Raw genomic sequence first — 19,819 nt, 5'->3', positions numbered from 1 at the left:
GTAAACAACATTAACTATCTTGAAAGATATTTACATTCATGAATATTCTTAAAAGCTGCATTTGTGGCGTTGTTCCGTGAGCATCGTGGCTCTGAAATTCACTTAGATCCTTTCCGCAGAAATCATATCAGAGTGGAGAACGGGTGAATCCATGTGTCACAAGATTTGTTTCTTTCTGACTGCACAACACAACGGGACAACAAGGTTAAAGCAGGTAAGCTCCAACCTTACCTGCCACAATGTGGCACCACACAATGTGGCGGCGTGGTGCAGCAGCTCTGTTGAGAGTTACTTCATTTAAACATCTTACAGGATTAATAAAAGCTGGATTGTAGAGTAATTCTTAGTTTTTGAATTTACTGATCAATATCCATCCATCCATTTTCTAACACCCTTGTCCCTAGTGGGGTCAGGAGGGGTGCTGGTGCCTATCTCCAGCTAACGTTCCAGGCGAGAGGCGGGGTCACCCTGAACAGGTTGCCAGTGTGTCGCAGGGCAACACAGAGACAGACATGACAAATAACCATGCACACACACACACACACACACACTCACACCTAGGGAGAATTTGGAGAGACCAATTTACCTGACAGTCATGTTTTTGGACTGTGTGAGGAAGCCGGAGTACCCGGAGAAAACCCACGCATGCACACGGAGAACATGCAAACTCCGTGCAGAAAGACCCCGGGTTGGGAATCGAACCCAGGACCTTCTTGCTGCAAGGCAACAGTGCTACCAACTGCACCACTGTGCAGCCCCTGATCAATATCAAAAGCCAAATTTAAAGCTTAAATTAAAATGGCTTTTACTTCTTAGTAAGCTAAGAGGTAAAATTTTCTTTAGGCACCAATGGGTGGCAAAAGTGTGGTTCTTGGAATGCAGATGGAAAAAAAATAATTTTAAAGCTTCATAAAATATTTTAAAAAATTATACAATAAAACATATTTGTCTTTTATTTGCCACACTTTATGCTTCTGTTTAAATTTGACCGTTAAATGGGGCCACAAGGATCTAGGATTTGTTACAGAGTCGGAAACTTGGGGCATTAAACCTGGCAGAGAACAGACAAAACATTTTGTTTTCTTGGTGATCAAGATAGAAAAGAATCAACCACAAACTTTTTGAAAATTAGGTGCTTGTCTCTAAGTAAGGCAAATATAAGACCCTTGATATATTTTGGGTGTGCATTAATTTGCATATCCCTTTTTCTTATTTCAATTCTTTCAAATATTGCATGATTAGTGGATTGTTAAAGTTGTTAAAATAAAACAGACAAAAAACCAAAATACATTGGTAACATAAACATTCATGAAGACTCCATGTTCATAACAGGAGTTATGTCATATTTATGACAGTGTCATGTCAGTTTTATGCACACCTATTCAAATAAAGTGTTACCAAAAAGTCCCTTAAAAAAGACTACATTTGTAGTTTGAATTTTGGTGGCCCTGTGTACTTTCACCTTGACTATTTTAACTCATTTGGCAAAAAAGATCCATATTACAGTGACATGTTTCATGGCCCATGTTTGTGTGAAAAGTTGAAGTTACTGAAGGATCTCAGCTTTGCATTACATGTACCTAACAGCTTCAGTACTTAATTTTTACGAGGTCTTATGCAGACCTCTCATCAGATAAAAGCCGGTGTAGTGTTTATATTTAGAAATTACAGGCATAAAACGAAGCACGGCCTCACCTGCACCGTAATCACATTGAGGTTTTGGTTTTCCTGTACCCGTCTTTTCAAATCCACAATCAATTTGTAAACCATGAGATGAGTTTTACCAACCATATCAGTTTGTACCCACTGATGGAACATTTCGTATCTGCTATTTGGCAAAAAGTTATTTAGGTAGCTTTCTATATTCTACTCATAGTATTCCAGGAGGAAATGTAGTTCTGTGAAGAGTTCTGAATATCTTATATCGGATGAGACTATGGGTTAGAACCAATTGTCTGTTAATGGGTATGAAATCAAAGTAGAAAGGAGCAGAATGGTAACACGAAATGGTGCTATAAAGTGCTAAATAAAGCAGAACTTATTTGCTACTAAAATTGTAATAATTACTACTTAAAACGTTTGCTTAAAAGACGAAAACTAATTTGGAAGTGATTTGTACTAATTCTGTTCATAGGCACAGTTTTCCTTTGAGCCAAATGCTAACAGGATGGTTGGAGGCTCACAAAGCAGTACTAGCTTGTTTGCTTATTAGCCCAAGACACAAAATCACTTTGCTAGCATGTGTTACAGCTCATATTTTTAGCTTCACTGTATAATTCATGTCACAACTAAGGTCACATAAAGCCATTTCTTTTTCTATGTTGCTAAAAACAGACAATCGCCAAAGTTCAGGAGACATTTTCTGCTTATTTTTAGGTATTGACGCAAGTTCCTGAGATCTGAAATAGACGCCTGACATTCTTTGGTCAAAAAGCCAACAACAAAGACCCAAATCTCGGTTTTCAGCCATGAGTGTACATGGCTGAAAACCATGTGCATCCTCAGCGAAGAGATGTAGAGAATGCATTGAGGCACTTAACTTCATTCCACCATATTCTTCTATTGGTGAGTAGTTTTCTATGCTTGATTCAACAGCCAAAAACTACAATGTGAATTTATATTCAGGTTTAAAACGGCGCGAAAAACATTCTCCTATCTGCACAAAAGCAAAAGTGACAAGCTTATACAACAAGACGCCACACAGATAAATATTTAGCAGCCATAATAACCTTTTAATATTTACATTTTCCTCAGCGTGAGTTCAATCTTAGACAGCTGCCATTGGTCTATCTATAAAGAAGAGCCCCATTTGTATGAATGATGGGAACTGGTAACGGTTGGGAAAGCAGTCAGTTCAAAAGGATCAAATCCCCATAATTCCGTGTTGCTCAATTTATCCCTAGTGTGTTCATTTTTGAGGTAGATTAAATCAGTTTGCTGTAATGTGCTTACCATATTTTCTAATATCCTTAGAAAATGGAGCTGGTCCCTTTTGACCATCTGTAACATGATTGGAGTGTGTAAGTGGGTTTTCTCAGCAGAACTTTTCAGCAGGATTACTAATGCTTCTAAGAATTGGCAATGGAATTTTTGCTTCTTTTTTTCTCTTCACTTTTCAGCAACCACTTTAATATTAGCAGAATGAAAAATGGTCTGCTTGGCACTTACAGTCTGAGCTGAGAGAGTGATAAATATTTAACATTTAACAAAGGCCCATAAGGGAGGGTCTTTACCACATATCATTAAACTACATATCTAATAAAACGGAATAATTTAGTTACTTTCTGTTTTGAAATAAAAGTTTGACTGACTAACTGACTGACTGACTGACGCAGAAATACTTGCGAAAACTTGATACACGTACATTTAGACATAAGTTTAAACATTGCTAAGGTCCGGATTTACAGCATCTGGCTTCTTCAGAATGTTTCATGTTAATGACGTAAAAGTGGGATTAAAAACATAACAGTTCAGGCTGCAGATGCTATGAAAATATGGATGCGTATTTTCATAGTGTGTCTGTGTTCTATATGTAATACATACACAGATTTTTTAGAGGGTGAAAAGATCAGAAATGGGCTGTTCAGACTGCCTTAAAAAGTTTGATTTGCAGGCTGTGAATGCAACCTGCAAAGATGCAAAAGAGGATCAGTCCCGCCAATATTGTTAAGAGAGAGAACCGTATAAATCGTTCCACTACTAGGGAACGTGTAGAAATTGACTTAGACTTGGATTAGAGTTGGTGATAATCTGGCACACAGTTACAACAGCTGTGCCAACATAGTGTAGAAAAAGACAGAATGACTGCATGACAACACTCTGATAACATCATCACCGGTATCCAAGGTGGAGGTTATGCCACCTATTACTTATTTGATCTGATATTAATAATCCTCACAACAGTCAAATATTGTTTCACCCATTTCATTCCACTAAGCTATTTGTGTGCTTAACCTTTATGAGTGTATTTTTGAAACCCAAGGTGCCCTAACAAACTGCATGTTGCTTTTTTTCTAGAGCTTTAAAGATATTAGGTACTTTTATCACCAAAATACAGTATATGCTTTCAGTCCTCATTTTCCCCACATTGAATCTCTTTTACTATGACCAAAAAACTAATTTTGACATCTTCAGGTTGTAAAGGTTTTCCTCCATTGATACCAGACAAACACAATTATCCCTGAATCCTTAAAAATAGAACTGAAAATACACACACGACATTAGTATGGTGTTGGTGTGGGTGCTGTTGAGCTAAATATGTGCGCCTGTGTAAATGATGCAAGAGAAAAGACGGGCATGATGTGCTAATGGACTGTGGTTATAAAGTCTATTCAGATCTCAAAGAATACTGACAGCTTTTAGGGAATTCAATCTGGATTTCTAGAGCAGAATGTGTAAAATTACAGGATAGATGGTGATAAACAGACTTTACTGCTCACATTGTTTTTGCTAAATAAAAGTACAAGTAATTAACGACATGAAGTAAATCATATGCCAAATAAGGGCTTAACAACAGCAATCCCAGAAAAGCAAGTGTTCACTTTTCTCCTATTAGAGAACCAGTTTCCCATCTGCCTGTTTAGTTCTGATAATCTGAGCTGTTAAACAAGAATAAATCTCCATCGGAATTTCAATTATTTTTGTTCATTGTTATGGGCAGTAAAGCTCCCATTTTTTAAAATCAAGACAGATATAATGGTTACTTGAATGTTAACTAATTAAACAGCTACAAAACTTAAGCTCAAATACTAAATGTTACCTGTCAAAAATCTGACTTGCAGTTCAGGTTTTCCCACAGATGGGGGCCACAATAAAGATTTTGCACTTGCAATTTTGTTCTGTTCAATTACACAATAATACTGTATTTGTTGATAAAATAAAAATAACAACAACTCAGATTATACTATAGGGGCAGAGAGAAGAAAAAAGACGTTAACTCAAATCCAAAATGTTGAAAAAAGTGTCGTCCTATGTAGGGTTCTCCACATTGATGGATGTGACAGTGGCCATGAAACAGCGTTGGAAAAGGCGGTCGGGGTCTGGCTGCTGGTTGTCACAGTCTAGCTTGCCTCTTACAAAGTGTTTCCTGAGGCCTTGTGGGCCAGCAGGGGCGCTGCTGTGGCTGGCTTCGGCTCCTTGTTGACTGATGATGGCGTCTGGAAAAATTAAAAAAAGAAAACTTGAGCCTGGATTCAGTATGAAATACATATTGCTGCTTCTCTAACAGATTTATCAAAGCAACTTAACCCATTTAAGCTTGAATGATGACTATGAGGAACATGCACCAAGACACGATTCATAATGAGGAAGAGATAGGCTTGTCCATGACACAAATGGCACAAAGCCAGTAATCTTGGTGTGATACTGAAAAAGTGGGACCCACATACATTCAAGCTGTGTTTCACAAAATAAAATAATTTTCTTAAAACCCAACTGAGACCGAGATAATATATTGCACCCAAGACGGAGGCAGCAATAAAGGTTAAACAGTTTTTATCAAGAATGTCTTAAAGTTTCTTTTGTATCAGACGCTCAGATTACTTTGTCTCTTCAGGCATACCTGACATGTTTCCATGGTATTCTCCTTAGTCTGAAAAACCAGAAAAAAGAAAACTTGAAGAGGTGTCCTAGATGTTTCCAAAGGGAGCATCAACCCATCACTATGACGACAAACTAACACCGCCTACTGTTGCTGGCTTTTTGCTTGTGCAATGTCATTCCAGGTGTAGGAAGGCTAGAATGGTTGTGTGGGTTTGTTTCCTAACCTCCACCGTTTCCATGATGTCTGTTGTCTGTTGTTTGCCCTTTAGATGATCTTGGCCCTTTCCCAACCCATGATGTGATTTTCCCGTTTACCGTGGTCCGCTGTAGCTGATTTCAAGATTTCTTGCAATGTCTGTTTTTTTTCGTCTTGTTGCTAGGCTTAGGAACAACAGCTGTCACACCTCTGATGAAGACGGAAGCATACAGTCTAAATGTCAGGTAATTTGAGTGTCTAATGACAAAATCAACTTTAAGATTTTATTGCATAGAGGCACAATTAGTTTTATTGAAATAATAATAAAGGGTGAAAGCAGGAACAGAACATTACCCTTTTTCTTTTTCAGGTCAGACTGTAAAAGAGACAGGATGGTGACTGACTGGTAACACAACCAGGACAGAATGCTAAAACAGGAAGTTGTGTTTTATGCAGCAGGTGGTTTCCCAGGTTTTCCTCTGCAGAGACTCAGATATATTAGAAGATAAGACTTTCGTTCCTCACAAGACTAAAGGTTTGAAAAGATAGTCTCACTCCAACCAATCAAATGCTTTTTCAGCATCAAATGACATTATTACCTCACAGGTTTTTGTTTCTGGATGTAGATGAATGGTATAGAATATTATACTGGTGTCTGATGTTAAAAGAATATTAATCTTTTCTAAATCCTGTCTGATCAGGGAACATAATCATTGGGATTAAATTCTGAAGATGACATGTCAATACTTTAGCAAGAATTTTTGAGTCGGTGTTAAGAAGAGAGGTAGGGTGATTAAAAACTGCAACTAAGCAGATCTTTGCCTTTTTTGAACAATAAAGATAAAACTGCGTGATGGATGAGTATTGGTACTGCCTTTGAGGTCACACTGACAGTAGCAAGGCCATCCGGACTGGGTGCTTTCCTGCTTTGGATGCTTCTGAATGCTGACGCTATTTCTGTAGTTGTCAGATCTTCCTCAAGCTCATTAAAATGATCAGCAGTGACAGAAGGGATTTGCAGAGATCTGAAAATGTTTTCTCAGCTCATCAGCGCCAGCGGGCAAGTCAGAACTGTACATTGATTTGTAAAAATCTCTAAAGAAGGAATTTATTTCTGCATCATTAGTGTGTCGCGCCCCCTCGTCTCCCATGTTTTACCACTGGGATTGTTTGTTTCACTGATGTTAGCTGATGTGCAAGCAATCAACCTGTCTTCTTACTTTTTCAGCCATCGTTTTGGATACAATATATTCAGGTTGTTGTGTAGAAATAATATCAAATTCAGTTTTAGTGATTAGTGTTTTGTAAAACGTTCTGCTGTCGGAGATCTACGGTAAAACTCCTCCACATTTAGAAGCTCTTTGGTTAGTTGTTTAAGACATTCCTTTTTTGCTATATGAAATTGTTATGACCCCCATGTTCAAAGTGTCCCACAATGCCAAAGATGAAACTCCTGGGATGTGATGAACTGCTACAAAGAATTTACCTTCAGATTAAACATATTTCAAAAATACCTATTCTGAGAGCAGTAAGGCGCCACAGACAGGCTGTAGAGAGTAGTTTCATAGAGAGGCCCCTGGTCTGAGATGACTACATCCAGAATCACACTTTGTTATTAGGAGCCACAAACACCAAACAGTCATCCATGTAGAAAGAAACAAATTACCCACAGTTTCTTTACTCAACTCATTCATTCATCTTTTGCACATTTCCTCAGGAAACTGTCCTTGGAAACTGAGTCTGAGTCTTGAAGGCGGAGCTAGGTCCACCCAGACGTTTTGCACAGCTGAATGGTTGCCATAGTGATTAAAGGATTTCTCAAACATGCATGAAAGAATCAAGGCAACACTCCAGGAATATTTTTGATGAGGGAATAATATAACATAATGTAAAGCTTAAAAAGTTAATTTTACATAATACTGCCCCTTTAAGCCGCTTGACACAGACGTATTGTTTTCTACAATTTTTGTGTCCATATCAATAAACTCATAGCTGTCTTTGTTTTCCTCTGGATGAAAGAGTAACACAGTTGGGTGTTGAGAACCAGGTTTTTCAATGGGAATCCATTTTCTTCAATCATCACTGATGTATCCAGCACACAAACAGCCAAACAGATGCCATTCTCCTTGAAGAACCCAATCGTCTCTCAGTGAACCTTTTGTTCCAACTGTGCACATAATACCGGCACATCGACTCCTCCACAACAAAGACACTTTGTGCTGTCAGAATTGCCTCTTTCACTTTCACATTTTGTTCTTTCTAATCCAATAAAGTGACATCTGTAGCATCTGTAGTTCCCTTTAACCCAGGGGTGTCGAACTCCAGTCTTCAAGGGCCGGTGTCCTGAAACTTTTAGATGTGCCTCTGCTGCACCACACCTGAATAGAATAATTAGGACATTAAGGCTCTGGAGAACTGATCTACACAAGGAGGAGGTAATTAAACCATTTCATTCCAGTGTTTTGTACCTGTGGCACATCTAAAAACTGCAGGACAGCGGCCCTCAAGGACTGGAGTTTGACACCTGTGCTTTTTACCAAAATGAGGTTGTGATCTCTGCTCCTTCACACAATTATTTATGTTTGATAAGGGAACATTGTTGGCATTTCCAAATAAAGGGAAAGTTAGGATCATTTTTCTCTCAATGAAGAGAGAATAAAGTTGGCTTTTAAATTTCTCCTGCAGTTTGTAGAGCACCTTTGTGGTGACTGCTCTACTCTATCTGATGTCAAACTCATCCAGGTAATGAATTCCTTCCATTTCACTGGAGCGTCCTCTAAGAAACGGCTGTGATCCTGAAGCACTTCTGCATCATCCCTTTTTATTGGAGGCTGTGAGAAAACTCGTTCCATGAAAGCATGGGCAATTTTCTGCTAAATAATGTTTTTGCTTTCAGAATTGAGAGATTGATGGGCTCCTGTAGCCCATCAATCTATCTTTTGGAACTGAGGTCTGATGGGCCTCAGTTCCAGAAGATAAAGTCAACCACTCCGTGACACCTAGCTTTTTCTTTTTTTTGTTAAGATGGAAGGCATTGTGTTGTGCCCTCATTATGTACAGCATATAGTTACGATCCTCTTTCCTGAGCTGTGATTCACATTTTGAATGCTTTCATTTTGATGCACTGTCCTCTCTCTGTTATCATATTGAGGCAGCAGGATATGACGTTTATTAGATACAGACACAATGTATAGTTAACGTAACTACCTCTGAATGAAGAGTTCAATAATTGTTTCCTTTGATGCTCTAGTAATTCATCTTTATCCGCTGCTGATTTCTTAACTGATACTGCAGCAAATTCAGAGGAGGACCAAAACGCTGCTGGTTAAAAAAGAGACATTGAGATTAAAACATGCCTTTCACTAATTTACTACATAAAAACATACAACTTAGAAAAATTATGTGCAAGACACAATTAAACTAAAAATGATTGCAATAGGTGAAGCAGTCACACTCTCTTCCCTGCTACTCAAGCAGGGGGGTGAATAGCCCCTAGTTACAAGTTTAGTTGAACTACATATTCATAAGCAAATAAGAAAACTATGAAACTTGAAACCTAAATAAATGAACATCAGACAAATTACTTTAAAGGCTCCTACAGAAACAGACCCAAACAGATGTGAGCCTTCATGAATCAAGCTGGCATTGCAGAGCCCTGATTAAGCCTGGAGTGGAACTCAACAGAACTCATACGGAGCATTTCACGTAAAAATAGTGCCAGGAATCTTCTGTCAAAGTGAAATGTCAATGTGTACATATCAAACAATATGCATAGTAATACACAGCGTGATGGTGGAGATGGAAGCAGGAGTTTCAGCTGCACAGAGTGGCATGCTGGTTCGGTCTCTGGGCACCTTGCCTGCCCAGGGCAATCTAGTAATGTCCCTTTAATATTTTGATCTGAATAAATAAATTATAAATAAAATGTATTATTTTTATGTGAATAAGCTTGCTCATGTGATAAGTCATTAAAATCATGGCAGCGACGGATGTAAATAGTTACATGAGATTTATTCATAATTCAGCCATGGTGCTAACGATCCCCGTCTATCAGCCAATCAGAGGAGACTTCAGCATCTAATTCAGGTGTTGGAACAACAAGCTCCGCCTACCTGGCAGCGGCTGTGTTCTGGGGATGTCGTAGTTGGCTGTTTTACAGAGGAGATGCGGATTCAACATATCCGAATGACATGACATTTTATGAACTGTGTGATGCTGTGAGAGCTCTGGTGTAGCTCCAGCTGTACATTGTCTGAGAAAAAACATCATCCTGCTACCACTTCCTGTTGTCTTCTTTGTTGTTTTCGCCAGTAGTAACTTCTAGTTGTTGATCACGTGACTCATGAGATGCGAAAACAGTGTTTCCTTTGCAACCTTTCTGAAATATGATACGGCTGAAAAACCAACTCATCCTAGCGCAAAAACTTTTTATTGAAAAACCTGAGTTTTTTCAAAAGTAGCGTGCCTCCACTGAGCATATTTATTGTCATAGTTTTAATTTGCACTATTCTATGGATAATGGAAATGCATCTAAAGTCTTTTTAAGGTCTCTTAAAACCATGGGTCGTCCCTGGTCAAATGTGCAAAAGTGTATCTTTGGCCATCTGGTTACACAAACAGATACATCAATCCTTCAAGCTGCCAAGTCAGCTAATCCAAACATTTTCAGAATCTGAAAACTCTAAAAATGGGCAACAACCAGTTAAGGTACATCAGCCTTTTAATTTTTATATAAAGCTGGTTGACAACATTCATACTCAATAATTCTTAGTTTGATTGATTCATGTAAATCTGAACCCAGCAGCCAGTCACTGACTTCCTGTTCCTGCTTCATTCTTTCCAGGGTCAAAGAGGTTACAGAGCTAATGCTAACACCATGATATATTGTCGGTCGTGCACACCGTCACACACCAACCACTAAACCTGTCATGCATGTGAGTTTGGAAAAGAAGGAGCCCAGAGAAAAGCCCCACAGGCACAGGGATCCTGCAGTCTGATGCAGTAATGCCTCAGTGTTGTTGCGCAACCCCCCCCCCCCCCCCCCTTCTGTCTCTACTGTCTCACTCTCTACTTCCTCTTCTGAGAGGGGAGATGTGCTACCAGCTCTCCTTCTAACGGGTTAATTGAGTTTTCTAAATCTGCTGGGATTTACCCTGCCCAGAACTGAAGTAAACTCTGTTTAAGCTGGTTTCGAGAAACGATTCGCCTGGTTTCTGACGGCCAACATCCAGGTGTCCCACCCTTCTTCCCCCTGTGAATTAGCCAGACTGAGCAGCCTACAGCCAACTAGTTTCACAGAGCACACCTGTTAACGGTCGCTCGTTCTCTATTTTACAACTTGCATTTGTTATTGAACCAGGTAGGTTTTAGTGACTCGGGCGAGTCCCAAGGATGACGTTTTAAATTTGGGCTACCAGCAACCTATAAAACATTTTAAACTTTTTCCTCTCCAGAATCAAACATCATAGCTATTTTACAACCATCAAAGAACTTTAAGGTGACTCATTAACTGAATGTCCACAACATCTTTTAGATTTTCTTTATGCTAAATATTTTATTAATAAGGCAGTTTTGCAAGGGTCAGTACAGCTTAATTCAGTAGCAGAAATAATCAAATAAGTAAAATCAATCATCTAGTCTATCTTTCCCTACTGCTGACACTGAGAACTAAAAAAGAGAACCTTTGAGAGAGACGGACGGAGTTTGGCGTTTCGAACCCCAGACCTGGCTTGATGATGAAGAAGGTGCTGCAGCAGGAGGAAGATGTTGATCGGCGAAGGCAGGAATCTCTGTGATGATTGAAGATGAAGAAGGTGCTGCAGCAGGAGGAAGACGTTGATCGGCGAAGGCAGGAATCTCTGTGATGATTGAAGATGAAGAAGGTGCTGCAGCAGGAGGAAGACGCCGATCGATGAAGGCAGGGATCTCCGCAGGTCTGATGAGCCTCCTCTCCGCATGGATGGTGAGGTCACACAGGATGTGGTGCTGGCAGGAAAAAAGGCACCAGTTCTTCTTCTTTGTCTTTGCCTTTGTCTTCATCTTTGTCTTTGGGGTCTGAACCCAGCTGATGAGAGAAGTGCGATTCGAAGCCACATGTTGCAGGGCTGACGGGTTGGTCCTCATGGCAGGACAGTCTTCGGCTCCGTGGCCCCGGCTCTTCTTCAGCTGCAGAGTTCTTTGTCCATCTCTTGGCTCGAAGCTGCCCGGAGGATCCAACGAAAGGTTCCTCTTTTGCACCCACCTTATATAGGGTTTATCCACCCTTTTGGTGCGTTTTCATTGGCTGTCTGCTTAGACAGATGACCTCACATCCATCACTGTCCTTCAGACATTATGTCCTGAAGTCTGTGCTAATGTCTCAGAGTTGCTCAACCTCCTGTGTCTCTTGCCTTTCACCTTTTCTCTAAATAAGGCGTTGATCATCTCTGCTCTCCTATAGTTCCCCTTTTTCCCTTAACCGTTCACCTTTCACCTACTATCTACCTATAACATATCAGTGATGTTTAATTGCAGTTACACCTTTTTACACCATTTCAAGTTCAATGTCAAAATCACATTTATATCACATTTATTTTCTTTAGCTTCTCTGATTTATCATTCATTTATAATTTTATAACCATAACTTATATCACATTTATTTTCTTCAGCTTCTCTGATTTATCATTCATTTATGATTTTATAACCATAACTTATTAATTATCCTTATTATAATCCTAATGTGAGTTATTACAGATGTTTTTCTGAAAAGAAACCAAGAATAATCCATGATTCTAATTATTTGATACTAAAGTTACGGTTACTTGTTTTTCTTATAAATGTTCTCACAAATGTAAGTGTAAGTATTATTACAAGTAAACCAATATTAATATAAGCATTTTACTTTGAATCTTATCAAATTACTCAAATGTTTAGATTTCATTCTTTAAAACTTTCATGCTTTAACCTAAGAAATAGTCTCAGCTATTTTTATAAATCTGCAGGCTGGAAACTTCCTCTTTTTCCAGGAAACCTGCTTTTCCTGTTTAATGACTCTCTCCGACTGACTATGATTTCTTATGATTAGATAGAAAAAAGTAGAATTAAAGCAAAGTTTGCTTTAGACAAAAACAACACACACAACCAGATTTATTTTATTGACACCTAAGTCTACTGTTGGGTCTAGATGTCACTTGAGTGATTCATTTTAAAGATAACTTTATTTATTATTACTGTTAAACTAAAATCTCCAGCATGGGGAAGTGGGATGAGCTCGGATTTTCTTGACATCAGGTGAGACTCAAACTTGGAATATTTCTCCTACTTGGTTGATGCTGCCTGGATTTTATTTGACCTTGTCACAATGGGCTTATTGTTAGAATTTCAATCACTTCCCACTCACCAATTCTAAACTGAAAACACGTTTAAAGCATTTCACTTCTGGAACTTAGGTAAATTTAGTTTGAAACATCATTTTAAGCACATTACACGAGTAAGAGACCTGTCACACAGAGATGATCCTCTACAGCCCTATAAACTCCACTGAATTCTTCCCAAGATTATTCAAACCCCAAAGGGATGAATGCTGTGGGGTAACACTTAATGTCAAGTGTGTGAAGACAGACAGGCTAAAACTATTGACATTATTCTGTATATTAAGTTTAAGACCTTGAAAATACATTTACAGCCCAGTCCATCTTTTTTTCGCCCCCCCAACACTATTGTCAGTGGACTACTGAATAATTTAAAGCATGTCAATGTTTTAGTAGACTGGGCCCCACACAGACGCTGCATCTGGAGACAGTACCTGGTGCTCGAAGGGGCAGTCCGCTGTCCAGACCTCTGGGTTTGGTGGTGACAAACAGGTAGCAGAGGACGCACAGAGTGATGACGAAAGCAAGCAGGACCACAGCCGCAACGGTGAGACCCACAAGAGCTCCGAGGCTGCAGGGCACAGCAAAAGGAAGCTTAGAGCAGAGAACAGAGCGGGACTAGAAGGTTTCTTTGTCTCCGCTCGCAGCTGCAGCACTTCGGCTTCCTGCAGGAAAGATAGTTTTGCACCTCTTTTCCAATTTTGCAAAATAAAAACTGCAGGTGTGTCGAGTAATTAAAGCTGACAACTTTTTTGTCTGCATAGTAGTGATAAGACAGAATCTGTTCTGTGATGAGAGAAATGAAGCCTGCTTAATCTTTTACTAGATCATTTCATGTGATTACCTTTATATTCTGCAAATACAAGAATGAAAATTAAGTCAAGAAAATCAGCCAACCTGGAAACACGGTCCAGTTTTCAGGCAGAGACTCCGAGCTGGATGTCAGATTCAGATTAGTGTGTCCATTAAAAACATGATGGATAATTTGGACTTAATGTGCTGGTTCTGTTGGTTTCACCGTCCGGACACACACAAACACACGCCCCCACACACCCACACACACCCATACCGACCGGCTGAAAGCAACAGTCATTCAGCATAAACTGAACTGAAACATCTGCGCTCATAAAAACATATTGAGATTCTGGTGTGCTTCCCAAAATATACATTATGCAGCAATAGAATCTACAGCACAGCCACAAACTCATTACACACAATGCCACATAACGATGCATAGTGGCCAGCATACACAGACCAGAGCCAGTAATTCTCCTGGACCTCAGAGCTGTTGCACAGTCTGGCTGGGACTAAAACAGCATATTCATTTCATAAACATATAAAAGCAAATGTACTTAGTGACTGCTCAGCTCATAAACCATTTTCAGCAAATATGTTTTAGCTACAGAGCGACACGCAGCTCAGCTCCACCTCCATCAGAGAAGACAGACACCTGGATTGATCCAAGGCTGCTTCTGTCCGCGTGGAATGCAGGTGTGGAATGAAACAGTAACATGAATTACTTCTTAAATAATTAACACGTCTTTAGGAATGTTTTCACAATCTGGCAATAATCATGACATTTCATGGAGTCCGTCTGGCAGCAGAAGTCTAACCTTCAAGGACTTATTCTAACTACAACCGTGACTTTAACGTGTTGATTTTGAAGTGTTACGTGGATCTTAAAATAAAAACACAGAAAACTTTAATGCAATTAATCCACTTTTTTTCCCTAACATACAAAGTTTCCGTCCGGAACTATTGTATTCACGCATTTCTGGTATTTCCATTTATCTGATGCAGAATCGACATCCACACACGAACAGCAGTGATGAATGACAAAATCACTTCTGACTTGTGGATTCAACTATGAAACGTCTTCAGGGTTATATATTAAAAAAAAGACCACTAGAAAGACTCTGCAGCTTCACTACAGGATCAGTGTACTCCTCTTGTTTTTCTGGTTTATGACAAGAAATTAGAGTTGCAACAACTATTAAATTATTAAAAGTTTAAGAGTTGATTTAATAGATGTAGAGTGTGAGAGGTACACTGATCCCATAAAATCACTTCTGGTATTGTCGTCCATATTTGCAGTGCTGGTGTTGGTCAGAGGGCCTGGCAGCCTCTCCTCTGTCAGACTGCCTCAGGGCAGCTGTGGCTATTATCAGGTAGCTTGACACGATCAATGTGTGAATGGATGAATGTGGTGTGAAGCTCTTTAGGATCCTCTGGAGTTGATAAAACTATATAAGTACAGGCATTTACTTCTCTTGGTCCATCGGGAGTCAACGCCCGTCTCAAAAACCATTTGCTGGAAAAGACTATTGTGTTCAAGTTGTGCTAAAAGGAGTTAGCCTATCATGAAGCTACTCAAGGCTAAAATAGCATCTCAGTGCTAAACATGTAGCAGCAGCAGAGTCTCTAACATTAATGTGAGCATCTACAGGCGACATTTCTGAAGAAGTTCATGAATCATCAGGAGTTCCTGAAACTCTGGAAAGATGAAGCGATAGAACAGAACTTTGATCCAATCTGATGGCTGGTATAACAGACTAAAAATAAAACAGAACTCTACTTGCTATTTATTCAATAATTTAGCAGCAAACGAGGCTTTTAAATTGAGCGTTTGTGTTTCGTCAAACACATTGGTGTTTATCCTAAAATAAGCACTTCAGCTATTTTTTAGCCTGAATAGCTATTAATTGCAATTTATTAATTACAGATGCTGCAATAACTATAATTAAACATTTGAATGGAGTTTCACTACTAAATCAAACTCCAGTGTTTTTTTCTTTTCTTTCTGCCCTCCAGGGGTCTTTTGTCGGCTCTAGTGTCCCTTATATGAAAGTAGGCTGACAGGAAAGGGAGAAGCCATGCAGCAAATATCACGGGGTCCAGGAATCGAACCCGCGACGTCCGCGTCAAGGACTCAAGGCCTCCAAATGTGGGTCGCGCTATCCCCTATGCCACCACAGCACGCCCCAAACTCCAGTGTTAACGAGATTCTGGTTTTATTACCGGTTTGTCAGACACACTGAGATACTTCAGCACACACACTGTTCATTGAAATACTTGTTGAATAGCTGCTCTTTGCTCAGTTCATTAATAAAGCTTTCATAAACTCATCAGCTCCTGCTGACATTAAGCAGCGCCTCGTTTATTTTACGCTTCATTGTTTGAACGTTTTTAATCAACCCAGAAGCAGTTCCGCTGTTGTTATCTGACATAAAGCAACACAGCATGCAAATTCCTCACTGCGCGGAAACTCTGCAGGCTAAATGTCAGCAACACCTTCCTGAGCGAACCGGAGGTGTTCAGTTCAGCCAGGCAGGTCAGAGAGGAACGCAGAGACCAGTCTGCTCCTGAAACATGTGGGCTGCTGCTGAACTGAGCAACAGGCAGTTTGATCACCTCCTGAACCCAAACGGAGCTCCACCTCTGCACACAGTCACAGTGGTCCCTCACCTCAGCCACCACATGTATCCATACTCGTAGGGGAAGAAGCTGTTCGGATCATCACAGCAGTACTTCAAGTCACTGAAGCCGCAACAGAAGACCGCCGTGGACTCGCCCCCCGCCTTCGGACACGTGAAGCTGTCCACGAACAGCTTTTCCCTGGAGTGGTAACTCTCGCACACCGCGCTCATGTCAGGCGCACAGGACGCGCAACCGGCCAGTGGGAACAGACTGCTCTCATTCTGATCCAGCTGCTGCAGCTGAGTGGGGGAGAGAGAGAGAGAGAGAGAGGAAGAAAGACAGAGAGAGCCCCCGCCTCTCCTCTCTCCATCACTGCCTCACCTGCTCCAGAAGCTCCCCACTCACCTTTAGATATCATGGACTAAAGTTGGGTGGGAAAAAAAATGTAAAAAGCGCAACTTTAAATATATTTAGCTGTAGCATAACTTTTATTTATGCATATTAAAAATGTTTGACAGTTTGGTGTGAGACATTTAATCTGTGAGCAGATCAGTCTCTTCCTCCTCCTCCCTGAGCTGCTATTGCTGTCTGAAGCAATGCACCGCTCTCGATCAATAACAACCAATCAGAGCCAGGAGGAGGATTTAGCGCTGTCAATCATCCTCATGGACTGTTGCTAAATATGCTAAAGGAAGAGAAACAACCTACCATTACAGGAAAAACATAATCTGCCATCATTTGTGGCCGTTAATTAGAACTGGAAGAAGACAGAAGAGGTTGATTTTTTTTCCACAGAAGTAGCTATGAGACAGTATAGTCTTATACTGTCATTACATAGTGACAATTTCAACAAACTGTTTCCCTGTGTTGTAAAAATGTTACAGAACTGTCACAGTGATGAACCTCATGGTAAACTGGGGAAGTGTGGAAATGAAAAACTGATATTTTTGATTATGTAAACTTGTATATAATTTAAATTTTACAGCAATATCAACAAGACAGTGAACAAACAGGTTTTCCTCCCCAGCTAATTTAAAAAGGTAAAATGTGGAGCAAGAGAAAATGGCAAATAAGAAAACATTGTATAAAAACATTGCTATAGAAATATGCTTGTGAAATGCTTCAGGCTGTGTTTAGTAAATATAAAGTCAGTTTTAGAGATGGAAATCAAAAGGACTGATATAGTTAGTCTGTGATTTTGTTCTGACAGAAGTCAGCTAAATTCTTTCATTATACAGAAGTCTGGTACAAATACACTGAGAGAAGTTTTTCATGTGTGGAGCCTCGCTGTAAAACAGACAGCTTTATACAGATACAAAAGGTTTATTGTACACCAATGGAGGCATTTGTCAATAGTTTCATCTCAATTGAAAATATATGAAAACATATTTTAAAAAATAGAATATAACATATCTGAAAGATGTGTTATTGATGTGAAATCAAATGTGCTTGCTAGGGAGTTACATTCATCAAAGTCTTTAAACAGCTCTTTGTTATTTCTCCAAAAAGGGACATAAATGTTGCCGCGACTCATAATCATCTCAGTCTTTTCAAAGACTCGTTGTGGGTTGTGATTCTGTGGGCAGGAAGCAGTCAGGGTTGCAACAGATCTGAAGAAGCCTCTGACTAAACACTTTTCCTGTATGAGTCCAGTGACGATCATGACATAACAGCTCAGTTCCTCGACAGCAGAGGGACAATGTTCAACACGTCTTGGATGACATCATTGGTTGTTGGCAAGCACTGCTAATCCACCTTGTTTGCTTTTGCCTCTCCCCTCTAAATCTCTGTGAGGTTAGAAAGTCTCGGAGAGAGATTTTGGAATCGAGGACATGATGGTTTAAACTTCCTACTTCTATCTCTGCTCTTTGGTTCTGCTATGGGTCCATCTGATCTCTGACCCAGATTAATGTTGAACTGCAGCTCACTGAATGGTAAGAGACAAACGGGTCCAATAGGCTGATTGAATGGGAACTGCAAAATAAAAATGTAAAAAAGGTTCCACTTGTATGTCAAACAGTAGCTCTTGAGAGTCATCCAATGAAAGGAAATGCGGTTTGGTTTTATGGATTCCTAAGAGGTTTTAAGATTCGCTGAAAGGTTTCACTTCACCGTAGCAACCATGCAGGTGCAAAGAGAAAAACAGAAAAAGGGCACAAGCACTTGTGAAATTATTAGGGATGATGATCATCTATTGGATTACCAATCAATGAATACAAGCAAACCCTAAATTACAAATATGTTATAAGCAACCTTGCAGAGCATTAGAGAGTTAATTTGTAATAGTTGTATGTTTTTTTGGGTTTTGATGAATTCTGTTATGAGAGGGGGTTCTGACTAATGCTCTCCTGGCCCAGTCTGCTAGTTTAGATAGATTAGCACGTTTTTGTGGTTTTGCAGCACTCTTTTAACTTTTAGATGATGGACTGAACAGAGTTATGCGAGGTGTTCAAAGCTTGTGACATTGTTTTCTAACCTAACCCTGCTTTAAACTTCTTGTTTCGGTAATGCCCCCACTGCCAGCTCTGTCTTATAGAGTTCTGATATTCATACAGTCCTGTGAGTGAAACAATCCCCAGTAAACCCCAACCTTTTCTCCTCTTGTCACCCAGAAGAACTTCCTCCAAGTTTCCTAGGTTGCTGGATTCCTTGGTGCCAAGAATTCACTTTAATCATGTAAAGCCTCACTTCCTGTTTCAACGTTATTATAAATCCGCAGTCTGCAGAATTTGGCTGGTAAACTATCTGGAGGAGAAGCTGCTGATTTTTTTGGAAATTCCATTTATTGTCAATAAATCCTCTGACTTTTGGGTTTGAATCATACAAGGATCATTTCATATGTGACAGCGTTCACTTAAGCTGTTAAATAGCAGATGATCGTTTACATAGATTAAGCAGCATTATGCAGTTTGAATGTTTTTAAAGGTGACCCAAATGCAGAGAGGAAGGCAGCAGGTGATTTTTGAATATTTAATAAAAAATTTGGAAAAAGGCAAACTTACAAAAATGCAGAAATCCAGAGTTGAACAAAAACAAACCATAACAAAGCAGCCAGGACATTAAGAAAAGCTAGACTAACAAAGAATAACTATAATCAAGAAATGAACATAAGCAGGAACACTAAGAGGAAAACAGGAACAAGACAGATCTAACCAAAATGAGATAATAATGAAAATAATAAAAATATTATTAAAATACACAAAAATAATAATGAAACTAGAATCAATTCTCCACAAAGTTAAAGCTGCTGTCCTTGTTGTACATTTATGAAAAGATAGATGCATTATTTTCAAGTTGGAAGAGAGAAAATGTCCAA

The 19,819-nt window shown here is 39.5% G+C and overlaps 1 protein-coding gene across 1 annotated transcript; it reads right to left on the bottom strand.

The window, feature by feature from the left end:
- Positions 1-937: 937 nt before the first annotated feature.
- Positions 938-17,340, bottom strand: LOC116725164 (protein shisa-like-2A). The gene is made up of 3 exons (XM_032571051.1): positions 16,552-17,340; positions 13,521-13,657; positions 938-5,156 (listed from the first exon to the last, which is right to left on the bottom strand). Exons 1-3 carry the CDS (start codon positions 16,731-16,733, stop codon positions 4,969-4,971), a joined length of 507 nt encoding a protein of 168 aa, XP_032426942.1. The 5' UTR covers positions 16,734-17,340; the 3' UTR covers positions 938-4,968.
- Between the last annotated feature and the right edge of the window lie 2,479 nt (positions 17,341-19,819).

The sequence above is a fragment of the Xiphophorus hellerii genome, chromosome 9 (assembly GCF_003331165.1).
Source record: "Xiphophorus hellerii strain 12219 chromosome 9, Xiphophorus_hellerii-4.1, whole genome shotgun sequence".
In the NCBI taxonomy this organism is placed as follows: Eukaryota; Metazoa; Chordata; class Actinopteri; order Cyprinodontiformes; family Poeciliidae; genus Xiphophorus; species Xiphophorus hellerii.
The sequence above is the reverse complement of the archived record's forward strand: the minus strand, read 5'-3'. Positions and strand labels throughout refer to the sequence as shown.

Excerpts from the sequence above, each read along its gene's own strand:
- LOC116725164 (XM_032571051.1), bottom strand. The coding sequence starts at position 16,733 with ATGAGCGCGGTGTGCGAGAGTTACCACTCCAGGGAAAAGCTGTTCGTG. Across the intron at positions 13,658-16,551 it reads GGATACATGTGGTGGCTGAG|CCTCGGAGCTCTTGTGGGTC; the intron begins GTGAGGGACCAC and ends TGTGCCCTGCAG. Across the intron at positions 5,157-13,520 it reads ACTGCCCCTTCGAGCACCAG|ACGCCATCATCAGTCAACAA; the intron begins GTACTGTCTCCA and ends TAATTTTTCCAG.